The sequence below is a fragment of the Puma concolor genome, chromosome B4 (assembly GCF_028749965.1).
Source record: "Puma concolor isolate L17-30 chromosome B4, mPumCon1.1.hap2, whole genome shotgun sequence".
Taxonomy (NCBI): Eukaryota; Metazoa; Chordata; class Mammalia; order Carnivora; family Felidae; genus Puma; species Puma concolor.
In genome coordinates this window covers 52624268-52642082 of record NC_141673.1, presented here as the reverse complement: position 1 = coordinate 52642082, position 17815 = coordinate 52624268, and the positions used below count along the sequence as shown (strand labels likewise).

Genomic DNA, 17815 nt, shown 5'->3' with positions numbered 1-17815 from the left:
CAAGGAAGCTAGTATGACTTAAATCAGTTAAATAACACCAAGGTGTAAATGGTACCCACAGGTGGCTTGAAGGAAAATTTTGCATTCTAAAAGAGGATTAATTGACTGGAAGGGTTTCAGAAAATAGGGATTTTTTTTTTTTTTTTTTTTTGTAGGAGGTGAATAGAATTCCCTGAACCCCATCACTGAAACCACGCCTTTGTAGGATTGTCGGAGGGGAGGTCTAAAACACACGTTTAATGAATAAGCACTCGAACTAATTCACCCCCACCCCCTTCACCAAGTGGCCTCTAAGATCATAACGACCTTGGCCGTTCTTTGGTCATCCTAGGCGAATGAACCTTCGCTAGAGAGAAGGCGGGAAGGAAAGACCGAAGCTCAACTGAATTACCAGAAAGGATGTTTTCATTTGAATAAACTACCCAGTTGTTACCTCCCCACTCATCTCCGCTAACTTTTAACCCTCCTGCTGGGGCGAGATGCGGGGTTGAGGACGCGGCGAAAGGGGTGCCGGAGGCCCGACCGTCTGGGGGCTCCTCCTCTGGACAATCTCTACTGCCGCCCCCTGGACCCCGGGAGGGGCGAGCAGGGCGGAGACAGTTCCCTGCTCTGCCCGGGTCCTCCCCAAAGCCCGAGCTAGCGGAGTGGGGGGGCGGGTAGCCGGATCACGGAGGACTTGGCAGTTTCCGGGAGCTTGGGGAAGAGACCCCAAGCACAGCCCGGCCAGACGCAGTCGCCGAAGCGGACGTTCTAGGTGTCACAGACACCTCCGGGATAGAGCAGGAGCCCGGGAGGGCGGGCTGCACCGCCCCCACCTGCGGCCACGCGCCGAGTGCCCCGACCGCGTGGGCACAGTCCCCAGCCTCCCGGGGAGGGGCACCCGGGAGAGGGCGGGGCCCCGGGAGGCGGGGTCTTAAGGCTCTCGGAGGCTAAAGCCGCGCCCGGAGCCTGGCGGGGAGGCGGCGGGAGGGGCCGGGACGGCCGGAGTGAGCGGCGGCCGCAGCTGCAGCTGGACGGCCCGCGGGCGGCTCGGGCCGCGCGCCTGGAACCTCGCGGGGCGGGCGGGCGCGGTACCCCCTGCCTGGCCGCCTGCACCCGGGGGAGGCGGCCCACGCGCGACGGGACCAGCAGCATGAGCAGCGGCTACAGCAGCCTGGAGGAGGACTCCGAGGACTTCTTCTTCACCGCCAGGACCTCCTTTTTCAGGAGAGCGCCCCAGGGCAAGCCCCGCGCCGGCCAGCAAGTGAGTGGCACGCGCCGTGGGCGCCGCAGCCCGCGCCCATCGCTCCCGGGGTCCCTGAATCCACGTGTGCCTGCGAGGCTTGCTGGGGATGCCGGCTGGGAAGGAGGAGGGGGCGGCCGAGAAGGGGCTCCTGCCTTTTGGGATCCAGGGTAGTGCCTGGAGCTCGTGCACATGGGCGTGCGGACGTGCGCGCGCGGAGAGCGGCCAGGACTAGGGAAAGAGGAGGAAGGGCAGGAGACCGGGGGCCGTCTCCTACCTTCCGCGCCAGATGGCCTCTGCGGCCCAGCTTCGGGCTGCGGGCAAGCAGTTCTGAGCGTGGAGGCGTCCCTCGCCCATCCCGGCGTTTCCTCTGCGCCCCAGCAGTCCGTGGTCGGGTCCTGGCCCCGGCCCTCACTGTGAGTCGGCTCAGTGGGCACTGAGTGGCTTGGGCACCGTGTAATAGCCAGGGGTGGCGGTGGTGACCTGGCTTCCCCTACCTTCCGGGTCCGGGACTTTGGTGGTGGGGGTGGGGACGATAGAAGGCGCTCACTAGATCTTGGTTGCGGGAGTCAAGGTTGTGCGTTTCCTGCAAAGTCAAGTTTGTGAGTGCCTCCAGTGTTGTGCAAACAAGTTCCGGTGCTAGGTAAATACCAGCCGGCGAGAGCTGAGCCTTAGGCCGGTTTCTTCCTTTTTTGGAGGAAGCATGCCGTGGGAAGTAGGACTCTGGAAAAGATGGGAAGGGAACTTGGGCCGGTTTCGCCGACCGTGACCGTGTTATTCAGGGAGGCTTTCTCGAAACGGGCCACTTGGGGTGGACTTCTCAGTCTGGAGCATGAACTTGCGGCCTCCTGGCCCTGGGAACCACACCAGGGAGCCCCGCCAACCAAGCCGTGCCCACATCAGATTAGTGAAGGCTGTAATGGAACAAATTTGTTGCCCTTAAATAACATCAGGCGCTCCCCAAACTTTGCTATTAGACAGTCCTGGAGACTAGAGGCAAGGAAAATCGTTCAGGGCCGGAAGAGGAGTTATGGGAGGGGTGAGGACGGAGTAATGTGTCAGGGTTTCCTTGCCAGACCTTTTAAGTTTACTTAACCACTTTCTGAGGTCAGATTTCCAGATTCGGAAGTTCTAGTCTTCTCAGCCTCTTAACCCCCAAACCAGAAGGAGGGGGAGAGGGGATGGTGAAGGGCAAGAGTGAAGTCAAGTGCCCTTATTCAGTAAGCAGGTAATCCTAAGTGAAGTCCTGGGGCGGCAGTCCGCCTTCTTTATTGTTTCTAAGGCTTAGGGTTGCACTATTTACTAGTCACTTTGAGCGATGGCTTAGCTCAGGCTGCTGTAACAAATACCGTAAACTGGGTGACTTAAACACGAATATTTCTCACAGTTCTGGAGGCTGGAGGTGGATCTGGGTGCATGGTGGGGTTCTGGTGAAGACCCTTTCTTGGCTTGGGCTTCCTGGCTGGGAGACAGCCGACCTCTTGCTGGGACCTCAGGTGGAGAAAGGGCTAGCTTTCTTCCTCTTATAAGGGGGCCTCTCATCTTGGGGGCCACCCTCCTGGCCTCACTGCCTCCCACAGATCCCCACCTCCAAATCCTGTCACGTTTAGGGCTTCATCATTTGAATTTTGGAGTGGGGGGGGGTCCACATGGAGTTAATAGCAATTGATCCTTCTTTTTCAATAGAGTGTATTTTTTTTTTATTATTAAAAAAAATTTTTTTTAATGTTTATTTATTTTTGAGACAGAGAGAGACAGAGCATGAACAGGGGAGGGTCAGAGAGAGAGGGAGACACAGAATCTGAAGCAGGCTCCAGGCTCTGAGCTGTCAGCACAGAGCCTGACGCGGGGCTCGAACTCACAGACCGTGAGATCATGACCTGAGCCACCCAGGCGCCCCTCAGTAGAGTGTATTTTAATGGCATGTGTTTGCTGTGAAGTTTAGAAGGCAGAAACACTGTTCTTCTGTCTTTGAGGGAAGAATTAATTGCTTTTCCTTATGCTTCTTTCTTTCGCTTGGCTCTTCTTTCTTTCTTGATCTCTCCTTTGTTTCTCTTCTCTTTGTATTTTCTCCTGCCACTTACATTGCTGTCACTGCTTGACAACTTTCACTAGAATTTGACAGTGGTGGTTGCGCTGGGTTGATGTCCATTCCAGAGGCGGCTCTTGATCTCCAGAAAACTTGCTGGTTCTCAGGTTCTCCAGGTATGCAATGCTCCTTCCCAAGGGCCAGATTATCCAGGTTAGAATAGTGTGAGAATGTTTCAGTGCTTTCGAAAGTAAAAGCCTCTCTTTTTCTCTGGGTTTACAGTGTTTCTGCTTGTTGATCTAGCGTTCATATTGTTTAATACTTATTTAGCATTTAGAATTAGTCTGACATTCATTAGTATTGTGCTGAAAACCGGGACAGTAAGACCTAGTTCTTTGCTTGAAGATACTGTTCTGTATATTCTGAAGCCTTATTGCCTGTGTATTTCCCCTTCTAACATAACACATGGAAGGCGCTGACTTCTGGAACTTACTTGCCAGGTGGAAAAAGTGTTTCCAACTGAATTTTTGTGGGCATTTTGGTTAAAGTGCCTGAAGGAGTGTGTTAAATTCCTGATAGGATTTGCGAGTTAAAGAAGTAAATCTTTTTTTTAATTTTTATTTATTTATTTATTAAAAAAATTCTTTTAATGTTTACTTCTTTTTGAGAGAGAGAGAGGGACAGAGCATGAGCAGGAAAGGGGCAGAGAGAGACGGAGACACAGAATCCGAAGCAGGCCATGTGGGGCTCGAACTCACAAACTGTGAGATCATGACCTGAGCCGAACGACTGTCGGATGCTCAACCGACTGAGTCACCCAGGCGCCCCCTTTTTAAAAATTTTTAATGTTTATTTGTTTTTGAGAGAGTGCAAGGAGAGGAGGGACAGAGTGAGAGGGACAGAATCTGAAGCAGGCTCCAGGCTCTGAGCTGCCAGCACAGAGTCCGACACGGGACTTGAACCCACGAACTGTGAGATCATGACTTGAGCCAAAGTTGGTGTTAAACCGACTGAGCCAGCCAGGCGCCGCAAAGAAGTAAAACTTCTAAAGCAAGGCACTCTAAATATAGAACATTTGTTTTACCTATGGTTAGAGGATAGATAAGCCTTTGTCATTTTATTATCTTATTATTAATTTTAAGGAATCTCTGTGCCCAATGTGGGGCTTGAACTCACGACCCTGAGATCAAGAGTCGCTTGCTATATTAACTGAGTCAGCTAGGCACCCCACCTTTTTCATTTTATTATGTTGGTGATTAGAAGAATAAGATAAGCATATCTGACAAAGTGTGAAAGTGAAATTGAAATTTATCCTTTCTTTTTTTTTTAATTTTTTAAATTTTTTTTTTATTTTTTTTTTTTCAACGTTTATTTATTTTTGGGACAGAGAGAGACCGAGCATGTACGGGGGAGGGGCAGAGAGAGAAGGAGACACAGAATCGGAAACAGGCTCCAGGCTCTGAGCCATCAGCCCAGAGCCTGACGCGGGGCTCGAACTCCCGGACCGCGAGATCCGCGAGATGGTGACCTGGCTGAAGTCGGACGCTTAACCGACTGCGCCACCCAGGCGCCCCGAAATTTATCCTTTCTTTAGAGAGGTGCAAAGAGCGATGTTGCCATAGGCTTTGTTATTCATAATGGTGATTGTGGGTTTTTGTTTGTTTTTTTTTTTTGGTGCTGAACCACCTGGTGAAAAAGCCAGGAAGATATGGTTTCTAGGACTCTTGAAAATATCCAGAGAAAGCAAGATGTTTGTGGTAAATTCAGGATGGAGAAAAAGGGGGAGGGGAGTGAGGAATTTCTTTTCTTCTCTTGCCAGGCAAAGGAATATAGCCCAACTTCTGTCTCCAACAAAAACAAAAATCTTACGGATATAAAGAAAATGTTACTGTTTTCTTTCTTATATTATGTTGGTACCCTCTTTAAAAAAGCAAAAGACTGAAAAACCTGTCTGGAGGATATAAACAGGAATGAACACATGGCCTTTTTGTGGCAGTTTGGATGTCCTGTTTATTGTTGTATCTCTGGGGTCTCCATTGGTACCTGATACACAGTGGTTGCTCAGTGAATATTAGTTATGTGACTCCTTTCCTGGTTTGATAATAATTGGCTCTTTTTAAGTTTATTTATTAGAGAGAGACAGACAGACACGGGGGAGAGGGGTGGAAGGGAGGGAGGGAGAATCCTAAAAGGCTCTACAGGGCTTGATCCCATGGATCATGAGATCATGACCTGAGCTGAAATCAAGAGTCAGAAGCATAACTGGCTGAGCCAGCCAGGGGCCCTGATAGTACTCGGCTCTTTACAGGTTTTCAAATGCATCCTATTTTATGATTCTCCCCAGAACCCCCCTGGAGAATTAATGAAAGGTAAGGCCTTGTTAAGGGATTCACCGAAGGGCCCACAAACTTTCCTTTTTTGTTAATTCTCAGCCCAAAAAAAAAAAAAAAAAAAAAAAAAAAATTAAAGTTCAGTTTTCTTGTCGCACATATGGACATCTATAATTTAGGAGTTTCTTAAAATGTTGGGGACCTGCCCCCCATTCTGCATATATCTTCATTACAGTGTTCATAATTCTTTTGTTTTTTTTTTTAAACTTTTTTTTTTAAATTTTTTTTTTCCAACGTTTATTTATTTTTGGGACAGAGAGAGACAGAGCATGAACGGGGGAGGGGCAGAGAGAGAGGGAGACACAGAATCGGAAACAGGCTCCAGGCTCTGAGCCATCAGCCCAGAGCCTGACGCGGGGCTCGAACTCCCGTACCGCGAGATCGTGACCTGGCTGAAGTTGGACGCTTAACCGACTGCGCCACCCAGGCGCCCCTATAATTCTTAATGTAATCTATTGGAGCATATCTTACCCCCAGCTAAGGTAACTACTTTTCTTTCTGGGCCTTTGGTAGTTCAATAGGAATAAGGAAAGGAGACCCTGTTTTTGCTTTAGCAGAATAGTCAAGAAGCCTTAAACTTAAAAAATTGTCTCTGAACCACTCACACTTCTAAAAGAAGTTACCCTGAAAAATTGTTTAATAAGGCAAGCCTGTGAGACCCCATATAACAGGCCTCAAGTTTGCCCTATGGGTTCTCTCCTTAGTATAATTTAAAGTTTTTTCTGGCTCGTTTGGTTCTGTGTCACATCGTTAGTATCAGCAGTAATGAGGCACACTGTTTTTCTTCAGTGTTTCCATTAGAAGCTTTGGCGGTAGGTCACTGGGGATAAAAGAATAGTGGTTTACAACCTCAAAAGTATTTTGACTGTATTGCCTTTCTACACGGATTTTTAATCCCTATATTGTCAAACATAAGTATTCCTACTGGTCCTTTTGCCTGGTGTGGGGTGATTTGCACGTTTTGTCTTCGTGTTTGCTATGTCCTGTCCTTACACAGTACGTATTAATCCATTGGAATTTTGTGTTTGTGTGAACAGGACTCACAAAGACACATTCCTTTAACTCAATTTCAAGAGAACATTAGTCACCTCTTCTATGAAAATACATTCTCTTCCCCGTTTCTTCTTCGGGCTAACTTGCAAAGATTTGGGATTATTTGGAAAGCAGTGACAGAAAACATTTATGAAAAGAAAAGCTAAAAATATCCAATAATGTGCTTATTCTTTTTAGACTTCCTTTGGCAGTCCACGCATGTCATACTGTAAACATTCATTTTCTGGGAGGGAAAAAACACGAGGCACACCAAGTACTTTTTCATGTGGTGTGGGCCCCAATTCTTAGCCGTGAGCATCAGCTCTTGCTCACCCCCAGCTGCCCACAGAAGTAGCTGTCCTTTGATAAAGGCCCCTGTTTGAGGCTTGCTTTTCGCTTCTGATTTGGCTTGAGGCCATTATCTAGTTGGGGCCTTTGTTCAGAAGTGCTGGTGAAAAGACAGTACAGGATAGGAGATAGATGCTTGGGAAGGAGCTGCTCTTATATACTGTATCTTGGCTAAATTCACCTGTTTGTATCTTTGTCTCATTGAAGAGCTATGCACAGTGCCTAGTAAGAGGTTTAATTCTGAATAAGCATTAGCTATGTGACGAGGCCCTGCTTCTTGTTCACTTTTGGATGCAACAACTTTTGTTTGTTTATTTATTTAAACGCTTATTTATTTTTGGGAGTGAGAGTGTGAGTGGAGGAGGGACAGACTGAGAGGGAGACAGAGGATCCCAAGCGGGCTCTGTGCTGACAGCAGAGAGCCTGATGAGGGGCTTGAACTCACCAACTGTGAGATCATGACCTGAGCTGAAGATCATGACTGGATGCTTAATGGACTGAGCCACCCAGGCGCCCCTGATGCAGCAACTTTTAATGTTTGTTTATTTTATTTTTATTTTTATTTATTTATTTTATTTAGAAAGCGAGAGCCAGGGAGGGGCAGAGGAGAGGAAGAGAGAGAGAATCCCAAGCAGGCTCCACACTGTCAGCACAGAGCCTGATGCGGGGTTTGAACTCTTGAACTATGAGATCATGACCTGAGCTGAAATCAAGAGTCGGACGCTTAACTGACTGAGCCACCCCAGGCTCCTCTGCAACAACTTTTAAATAACTGCATGTAACTAGGACTCTGGTCATACTAGTCTTCACTTCCTTTCTGGAGTCGTGTGATTTGCATCACAGAACCTTGGCCTGGGATTGCTTCCCTCCCTTCTCCGTCCCCTCAGAAAAGTCTTCCTGAATCACCACTCCGAAGTAGGCAGCCTCTCCTCTTACAGCCCTCTGCTCTTTCCTTTCGTAGCAAAAATTATAATTTTGTTGTTCTATTTAGTTTAATGGGGACAGAGACTACCATGTTGACCCAGCACATAAATAAATGCCCCGTACTTAGTTTTTGAAGGAATGAAAACCTACTGATTTTTTTTAAATATGAAATTTATTGTCAAATTGGTTTCCATACGACACCCAGTGCTCATCCCAACGGGTGCCCTCCTCAATACCCATCCCCCCCCCCCCATCAACCCTCAGATTGTTCTCAGTTTTTAAGAGTCTTTTATGGAAAACCTACTGATTTTGGATGGAAGTTCCAGTCCTTGGTACTGTGACTTTTCCTTTATACACAAGTATACAGAATTTTTCCTCCTCTCCCAGCTGGACCAAAAGTTTCTAAAAGCATCTTACACGTTAATAGTCATTTAAAAATAAATGATATTGGTAATCAGTGTTATTACTGGTTTAGGTATAACTCACTATATATTTCCCCCTTATTTTAAGAAAGCCCATTATTCATTCATTCAACATTTATTGAATTTATTTCGCCAACAATTTATTTTTGCTATGAAGGGAAGGAGCAGAGGGCTTAAGAGGGGAGGGATGTCTACTTTGTTTTGCCTTTATTTAAGGTTTTATTTATTTTTAAGTGTTTATTTTATGTATGTGTGTATGTATGTATGTATGTATTTTTGGAGAGAGAGCACACGCAAGCAGGGGAGCGGGCAAAGGGAGAGAGAATCTCAAGCAGGCTCCATGCTCAGTGCAGAGCCTGATGTGGGGCTCAATCCTATGACCCTGGGATCATGACCTAAGCCAAAGTCAAGTTGGATGCTCAACCGACTGAGCCACTCAGGTGCCTCCATTGAGTAATATTTTTTAAAAGCTTACCAAATAGAACAGCTCTCTAATTTTTCTTTAAAGAGCTTATCCCTTTAGTGTAAAGGAAACTTGTACCTGTTGACAGTTTTTTAAGAACACTTGTATTGTGTAAAGTGTGGTAAAGCTGTACATCAGTTTAGATGGGAAGGCTTACGGAGAAGTGTATCTCTGTAAGACAAGCCACATTTTCCTGTTGACATCTGTCCAGAAGCTGTAGATGATTGTGTTCCAACAGAAACATCATCATCCTCAAGGATATGAAGTGCATTAAACAGAGTTCATATTAATAACACTAACCAGAGTTGATCAAACTCTCCCAAATAGTGTTAGTTTTTCAGGTTTTTCTTAATAGTTCTGGTTTGGTTGTCAGTGGCTAGTGAAATGGTTTTGTTTACTTGTTATTATCATTATTTTTTAAAGTTTATTTTTGAGAGGGGGGTGGGGCAGAAAGAAAGAGAGAGAGAGAGAGAATCCCTCTGCTAATAGCACAGAGCCTGATGTGGGGCTTGATCCCATGAACCCTGAGATCATGACCTGAGCTGAAATCAAGAGTCGGATGCTTAACTGACTTGAGCCACCCAGATGCCCCAAAAGTTAGAATGTCTATCTTTTTTTTTTTTTTTTAATTTTTTTTTTTTTTTCAACGTTTATTTATTTTTGGGACAGAGAGAGACAGAGCATGAACGGGGGAGGGGCAGAGAGAGAGGGAGACACAGAATGGGAAACAGGCTCCAGGCTCCGAGCCATCAGCCCAGAGCCTGACGCGGGGCTCGAACTCACGGACCGCGAGATCGTGACCTGGCTGAAGTCGGACGCCTAACCGACTGCGCCACCCAGGCGCCCCCTTTTTTTTTTTTTTTTTTTAAATTTTTTTTTTTTTTTTCAACGTTTATTTATTTTTGGGACAGAGAGAGACAGAGCATGAACGGGGGAGGGGCAGAGAGAGAGGGAGTTTTTTTTTTTTTTTTTAACGAAAGAGAGAGAATGAGTCAGGGAGAGGCAAAGGGAGAGAAAGGCAGAGAATCTTAAGTGGGCTTCATGCTCGGGGCTCAGTCTCACAAACCACGAGATCATGACCTGAGCTGAAATCAAGAGTTGGACACTTAACTGACTGAGCCACCCAGGCGCCCCTAACTTGTTATTTTTTTAATGGACAGGGCCAGATATGCAGTGGGAAGGCTGTCAGAGCCCATAAAAAAATGATTAAGATGTGATATGCACATAAAAATGTTGTGAATAGAAGTGGTCATCATTCTAAAACTGTACTGTAATACAGTAGTTACCACATGTGACTCTTGAGCACTTGAAATGTTTCTGACCTGAACTTAGAGGTGCTGGGGGTATGAAATACACACTGATTTCTAAGACCAAGGGAAGAGAATATAAAATGTAAACAATGATTGTTTAATATTGGTTATATGCTGAATATTTGGGATATGCTGAGTTAAATGAAATTATTACCTGTTTGTTTTTTAACTTGGCTACTAGAAAATTTAGAATTCTGTATGTGGCTCACATTCTGTTTCTGCTGGGCAATGCTATCTGCTAAAGCAAAGCTGCTAACTCTTGCCGGGGGTTTCGATCTCCATCCTCTGCACATGGAAGGATGGGTTGCCAGCCAGGTGCCCCGAGAAGATTTTTCTTTGTGAAGGGGAACTTGCCCTTTACTGTTGGGAATAGTTTCTTCTCAGCCTATCGAGGGTCATGCATACCAGTATTTTGAGGTTGTGAAACTTTTGTGTGGGGAACTTCCCTTTTTTCTGACCTATGAGCTGATAGGATAAAAACTGTCCTAATGGCATTCAAACTGCAACCCTGCCTTGAATTTAAAGAGAATGGAGCCCATTATTTCATAGGGTATTAAAACAGCAAGAGTAATACACATTTTATGGACTGTAATTGCTAACTGCTGCTACATGATTCAGTCAGCTAAGAATAATTTACTAATTATATTGTAGCACTCAGTTCTTTTTTCCAGATGCTAAGGAAAGTGAGATAATTAGAGCAGGAAGAAGGATGAATTTGGGAATTGGAGACCAGAAGAATAGATTTAGAAGATCTGGATTTAAGAGGTTTAGAATGCAATCAGCAAACTTTTTCATGAAATTAATGCAGGTCAGGCAATGTTTGTGTGTGTTAAGATTGTGAAGGTAGTTTTCTACATTCATTCCCAAGTGTTCACGGAATGTTCGCAATGTGATAGACTGGTGCTAGGGTTTTGATGAACAAAACAGATAGAAACCTGCTCTTACTTAAGAAGTTGAGTTCAGAGTCTTAGGGCACTTGGCTAGCTCGGTGGATAGAGCATGTGGTTCTTGATCTCAGGGTCGTATGACTCTAAGTTTGAACCCCTCTTTGGGTGTAGAGATGACTTAAAATCTTTTAAAAAGTTGAGTTTGTAGTCTGTATACGTCATTTCTCGTCCATGGTAAAGAGCAAGGTCTTAGTTCAAGATCTGGCTCCATGTTTGTTTCGTATATGCGAAGAAAGTACTTTATCATAGGCATGGCATTTTTACTCAAAGGATATTAAGGTTTTATTGGTAGCTGGAGCAGTATGTTTAAAAATCTTTTTTTCCAGAATTTTTAATATTTGTTTATTTTTGAGAGAGAGAGAAAGAACGAGTGGGGGAGGGGTGGAGAGAGAGGGAGACACAGATAGAATGTGAAGCAAGCTCTGGGCTCTGAGCTGTCAGCACAGAGCCCGACATGGGGCTCATACGTACAGCCATGAGATCATGACCTGGGTCGAAGTCAGATGCTTAACCACCTGAGCCACCCAGTTGCCCCCCCCCCCCAATTTTTTTGATAATAAGAGTGCTGTAAAAATCGCATCATATACTCTGAGGGGAAAATGGTCCATTATCTAAGTTCAGGTCAATATCCTAATTCGAATATTATTTTGCAGAATTGTTTTCTAGTTTTTTTCATTTGTCTTATTTTTTTAAGTAATCCCTACACCCAACGTAGGGCTCGAACTTATGACCCCAAGATCAAGAGTCCCATGCTTAGCTGACTGAGCCAGCCAGGCACCCCTCATTTGTCCTTTTACATACATATAATTGTTTTGTCCTGACTTTTAAAAAAATTGTGGTAAAATACACCTAAAATTTGCCATCTAGTGTTAAGTGTATTTACATTGTTATGTCTCCAATTGCCAGAACTTTTTCATCTTGGAAACTGAAACTGTGTCCCCATTAAAGTGCAACCCTCTCCCCACCACACTCCTGGCAGTCAGCATTCTATTTCTGTTTCTGTGGGTTTGACTGTTGTGGATATCTCCTGTAAGTGAAATCCTACAATATTTGTCTTTTTGTGACTGGCTTATTTCACTCAGCGTAATGTCCTTAAGGTTCATCCGTCTGTAGCATGTGTTAGCATTTCCTTCAAGTCTGAATAATACTGCATTCCATGTATGTACCACATTTTGTTTATCCATTAATCAGTCAGTGACTAGTTGGGTGCGTCTAACTCTTGGCTATGGTGAGTAACGCTGCAAGGAACATGGGTACACAGATCTGTCTTAGGTGAATCTCAATTCTTTCAGGTATATACCCAGAAGTGGCATTGCTGAATCATATGGTAAATTTTTAAAAAATTTTAAGATATGTTTTTTGAAATGTTTGTTTTTGAGAGAGACAGAGACACAGAGCATGAACAGGGGAGGGGCAGAGAGCGAGGGAGACACAGAATCCAAAGGAGGCTCCAGGTTCTGAGCTGTCAGCACAGAGCCAGATGGGGACTTGAACCCATGAACTGTGAGATAATGACCTGAGCCGGAGTCGGATGCTTAACTGACTGAGCCACCTAGGTGCCCCTGAAGGCTGTATTTTTAACTAGTTTCATTGTGCCCTTAGCTCCACTGGGCATCCTCGTTAAAATAGAGGGAAAAGTGGGGTGCCTGGCCGGCACAGTCAGTAGAGCATGTGACCCTGAGGACAAAGAATAACTCATTGTTATTTAACTTGCATTCCTTTAACAGTAAATTTAATATGTTTCTGTACTTCTAAGTAGATCTTCCTCTTGGTGTGAGCATTGTTCATGGCCTTTGACCATTTGTTAGGCAGGCCGGAAATCTCCCAAGAGTTCTGTTCTTGAGTCGTGTGCATGTTTAGCGGGGGAGATGGTTCCCCTTTTTTGTGGTCAGCTAAACTCCAGGTTATTTTTTGACTTACTCTGTTTGTACCAAAAGGACATTACATATTCTGGCATTTTGAAATCCTTTAGAGTCTGTCTCAGGCTGACATCACTCTGAAACTCCAAGCAAAAAAAAAAAAAAAAAAAACCCACTTTACTCCTATAATTATGACACAGGAAAGGCATTACTAAGAAAGCATCAGTGTCCTGTGAATACACTGTGGAATACAGAGGGTGGGAGCTGGACGATGTGCCTTTTACTAAGCATGTTAAAAAAAAAAAAAAGAAAGTGACTGAAGGTGGCCGTTTATCTTTGAGTTTCAGTACATTTAGTGTGAGTCTTCCAAGCCCCCGGGAGAATTCAGAGGAACCTAAGTTTTATAAACAGACCAGATTTTGCAAAAAAGGATTGTAGGACAAACTGCTAAAAAAAAAAAAACAAAACAAAAAAAACCACCTACCAAAAAGGATTTTTATACTGTTTACTTATTGGCCTACTGTCTTTTGTTGAAACATTGCAGTTAGATAGAATCGGGCATCCTTCTATCTTAAGGCTTGCCTGTGATGAAAATTTTGGCTTAATCTCTTATAATCTGATGAACCCGTAGTTTGTCCTCATTTAATTTTTTCTTCATTCATAATATTTTAATTAAGTGAATCTTTTAAAGAGACGGAAATAATTATTTTTGACTTTAGATGGATTATGAAGCCACCTTAATCCTCATATTCTTAGGCAACTCAAACAAGTTTACTCTGAAAATTTCCTACAAATGCTTGTTTCGAGGAAAATTTTTTTGATACTTCGCCAGTGAAGTCCTAGAAATTTATGTGTACCTGATACAGTTCTTGAGCAGCAAAACAAAAACCAAAAACTTTTATGAAAATATAAAAAAGCTGTATGCATTACATAGGGAAAAAATAGCAGTACTAAAAATGAAGTTTAACATTCCATCGTGTTTTATAGTTAATGGAGCTTTCCAAGAGAATTAACATTCAGTTGATTTATTTGGACTTTAATTTCAGTGGAACTTGGAAATGAGAAATTAAACCAACAGAAGTTTTATTGGTTTAGACCTTCACCAGATCCAGGTTTTAATGGCACTGCGGAGGTGAATTCAGAGGTATTTGACTGTAGTCTGTGATTTCCCAGCTATGGGAAAATGTAAATATTATGTAGGTGGTTTAAAGAAACAATAATATCACTTTTGTCCATTTAAGGTCTGTTTCTGTTTGTTTAAACAGGCTCGTGGATAGCTTTTTCTTGCCAGTTTTCCTTTGGGGGAGAGTCACTGCCCTTTCAGATCTTTCTGAAGTTTGAAAATTGCTTTCTTGCTTTCTCTAATGACCAGGCCCACGTGGTGCCCTGGGAGGGGGGGGGGGGGGTGGGGGAAGGAGTGTGGTGGTGATGGACTGTGCTGAGGTGTGGGGTTTGATTCTTGGCTGTCCTGCTGGTCTGTGCTAGAGAAATTTGCTCTATGAACTGTACCCAGAGTGCAATTATTCCTGCCATTTGGTGCAGGGGACTGGAGGTAGGTTATGTAGGGGAAAGTAATACCTTTCAAAAAGGCAAATACAGCACCCAAATCAGCAAATCAGCGTAAAATTCATTCACACTGGAGGTACTTCTGAACAGTTTTTTTAAATTTTATTTTTAATGTTTATTTTTGAGAGAGAGAGTGAGAGCAGGGGAGGGGCAGAGAGAGAGGGAGACACAGAATCCGAAGCAGGCTCCAGGCTCCGAGCTGTCAACACAGAGCTGGACGTGGGGCTTGAACTCAGGCTTGAACTCATAGTGATATCATGACCTGAGCCCAAGTGGGATGCTTAACTGACTGAGTCAGTCACCCAGGCGCCCCTGAACAGTTTTAATTAACAGTGGATCTTGATCTTTTCTGGTGAGGGCTATTAAAAGAAAAAAAAAGAGGGGGGGAACTGGATTTTGTTATGGGCTAAAAGGATGTGTGTCCTTGATTAATAATAAGCAGCTGTGTAAGGCAGCCTGGGTTTAAATCTGCCCACCGTTATCTTGGGCAAGTCCTTGCACCTCTTTGAGCCTCGATTTCCTCATCTGTAAAGTAGCAGCATGCCTGGCACATATAAATAGTAATAAGTATTAGCAATTAAAAAAAATTACCTTTTATTTTTAAAAGGTTCTTCCACATATGGTCATGTATTTCATTTGAGTTTTGGGCTGAATGGAGAACTGACCGTGCCTGGGAGAGTTGAAGCCAAAGAGTGAAAGGTAATTAGGTGCGTCACTTTGGATTTATTGACCAAAAGGAATTGGGAATCTCAATGTCCTTGATCAGGAGGAAGCTTTAGTCATTGCTGGAGGCTTAAAAAAAAAAAATTTTTTTTTTTTCTTTTTGAAACCACTTTCAGTCTCACTGTAGTGCTTTTGTTTTCTGGTAAAGGAGTTGTTATCTCCTGACCAAGCCTGAGGCCACCTATCAAAGTCTTTACTAACGTCTTTTTCCCCCTTAAAGTTAGCCACCCCAGTGGAAAGAGAGATCAGACATAGGAAAATGTGGTTCTTTTGCTCAAGAGTTGGTGTATACCAACTCTTCTCCTCCTTTTTTCTTTTCCTCTTTTCCTCTTTTCTCCTCCTTTTTTCTTTCAACTTCCTTTTGTTCTCCCTCTCTTATCTGCCTCTGGCTGCAGTTTTCTGCTGGAGGCTACTGGCTTGACCTGGTGACAGATTTTTGCTTCTTCCTGGGGGGCTTCCCTTTTTCCTCCAGAAGGTGTAAATTGCCTTGTGCTCATTGTTTAGGGACTTAGTCACTGTCTTGTTTCTGGTTTTCATGAGATCAAATTGAATGGGGTAATTTATGTGAACTGAGTAACTCACGGCAAAGGGGATGTGTTGCTGTCCTTTGAATCCATTTCCACGCGCTGTGGCTGGGCTCCCAGCCCTCTGGTCTCCCACTCAGTGTTTGAGCATTGCTGGACACATCCACAGTTCGGAAGTAAGCTTCGCTTGTGCACAGTTTGAACACAGGCATCAAAGAAGCTCAGTGAGTCACGTGATCTGTTTGGCTAACTCTTCAGAGTTCATTTATGCTCTATAAAACTGGCATGGGTTTTGGAATCTGGTGGGAAACCTCTTCCTTCAGACCATGTGAGCCTCTTGGGGTTTGCCATTCCCTCTCTGTCCCCAGCCTCCCCTTCCTTTGGTTGTGTTTCTTACAATAAATTGGTTGTCTAAAGCTGGCTTTATATCCTGAATGCCATTGTGAATATTTTTAATCACTTCAATTGTAAATTTAGCTGAACCGTAAATTTTACTGATACTCCTACGTAAATATTCTCTTGTTAATATAAAAGACTTGGGACATTATCCAGCATGTGAGTACATAGTCAATAAATGTTGACTATTATTTTTAGTAGTATTAGCATTATTCATTAAAAACAATTTCGTAGGAGCTCTAAGATGGTGTGATATGATGGGAAAGTCTAGGGATCTAGAATTGGGAAATCATCTTGATTTTGAATCTGTCATTCACTAGCTCTGGGAGCTTTGAAGAGGTTCCTTAACTTTTTGAGTATCAGCTTGTTAATCTTTAAAACAGATATTCTAGAGGGGTTATATAAGATAATGTGTGTGAAAGTACTCCCAAGTTATGAATTGTTACATAATTGCAAATATTAGTGTTTAGTATAAAATTGTTTTCTTAACATATATTGTGTCTTATAAATTGATTTTAAATTCTCAACCTATGGTAGTATTGGAGGTGATACTTGATAAATGGTTATTGAAAAATGAATTTATTCCCCCATCTCATTCATGTATATTTTTTTAATTTTGATTTTCATTAAAAATTTTTTAATGTTTGTTTATTTTTGAGAGAGCAACAGAGAGACAGTGTGTGAGCAGGGGAGGGACAGAGAGAGAGGGAGACACAGAATCTGAGCAGGCTACAGGCTCTGAGCCTGATGCGGGGCTTGAACTCAACTGCGAGATCATGACCTGAGTTGAAGTTGGTTGCTTAACTGAGCCACCCAGGTGCCCCCAAGTATGTCTCTTTTTATCTGCAAAATGGTGATTTGTATTTGGGGACCTGAACTTTTTTTTTTTTTTTTTTTGGTAATATTTTTGGACAGAAAGCACGAGCTGGGGAGAGGGGCGAGGGGCAGAGGGAGAAAGAGAATCCCAAGTAGGCTCCATGTTCAGCATGAAACCTGATGTGAGGTTCGATCCCACGACCCTGGGGTCATGACCTGAGCCGAAATCAAGCGTCCCACTCTCAACCAACTGAGCCATCCAGGCACCCTGGATGACCTGAGCATTTTATATCTAAGCCGCAAATTTAAATTACCTTATGAATGAATTGTGTTTATGAAGCACTCTGATGCTTTGGAGAAAGACGATATTCCATTCGTATTGATTGAATGCATCAGGGGCTTTGAGTAAATTTAGTTTTAGGCCTTCCAGATTATCCTGTCTGTGAGCTTCACGAGGGCAGGCCATTTCTGTCTTGTTCACCACTAGATGTTCATTGCTAGTGTGGTACTTGGCACAGGGCACCAAGTGGGGTCTATTGTTATTTGTTTTTATTTATTTTTTAAAGATTTTATTTTTAAGTAATGTCTACACCCAATGTGGGGCTCCAACTCCCCGAGTGCCGAAATCGAGTCACATGCTCCTTTGAGTGAGCCAGCCAGGTGCCCTGTCATTATTCGTTAATTGACCACGTGGTTTTCATTTGGTCAGATTTGTGTCAGAATCCTAATCAAGAAAAATAAGTTGGTTGAAAGCAGTGAAACATGTTTCTTTTTTTTTTCAAGGGGAGTACTCCTAAAATAAATAATGGTAATAGATTCTGTATCATGTGAAAGTGAGCCATTT

General features: G+C 43.8%; 1 protein-coding gene across 1 annotated transcript in view; it reads left to right on the top strand.

Moving 5' to 3' along the window:
- The first annotated feature begins 732 nt into the window (after nucleotides 1-732).
- The window catches only part of RASSF3 (Ras association domain family member 3), a 73788-nt gene continuing 56705 nt past the window's right edge, over nucleotides 733-17815 (top strand). The window contains exon 1 of the mRNA XM_025926677.2: nucleotides 733-1243. Within this exon, the coding sequence (XP_025782462.2) occupies nucleotides 1133-1243 (111 nt within the window). The 5' untranslated portion in view covers nucleotides 733-1132. The remainder of the gene's footprint in view (nucleotides 1244-17815) is intronic.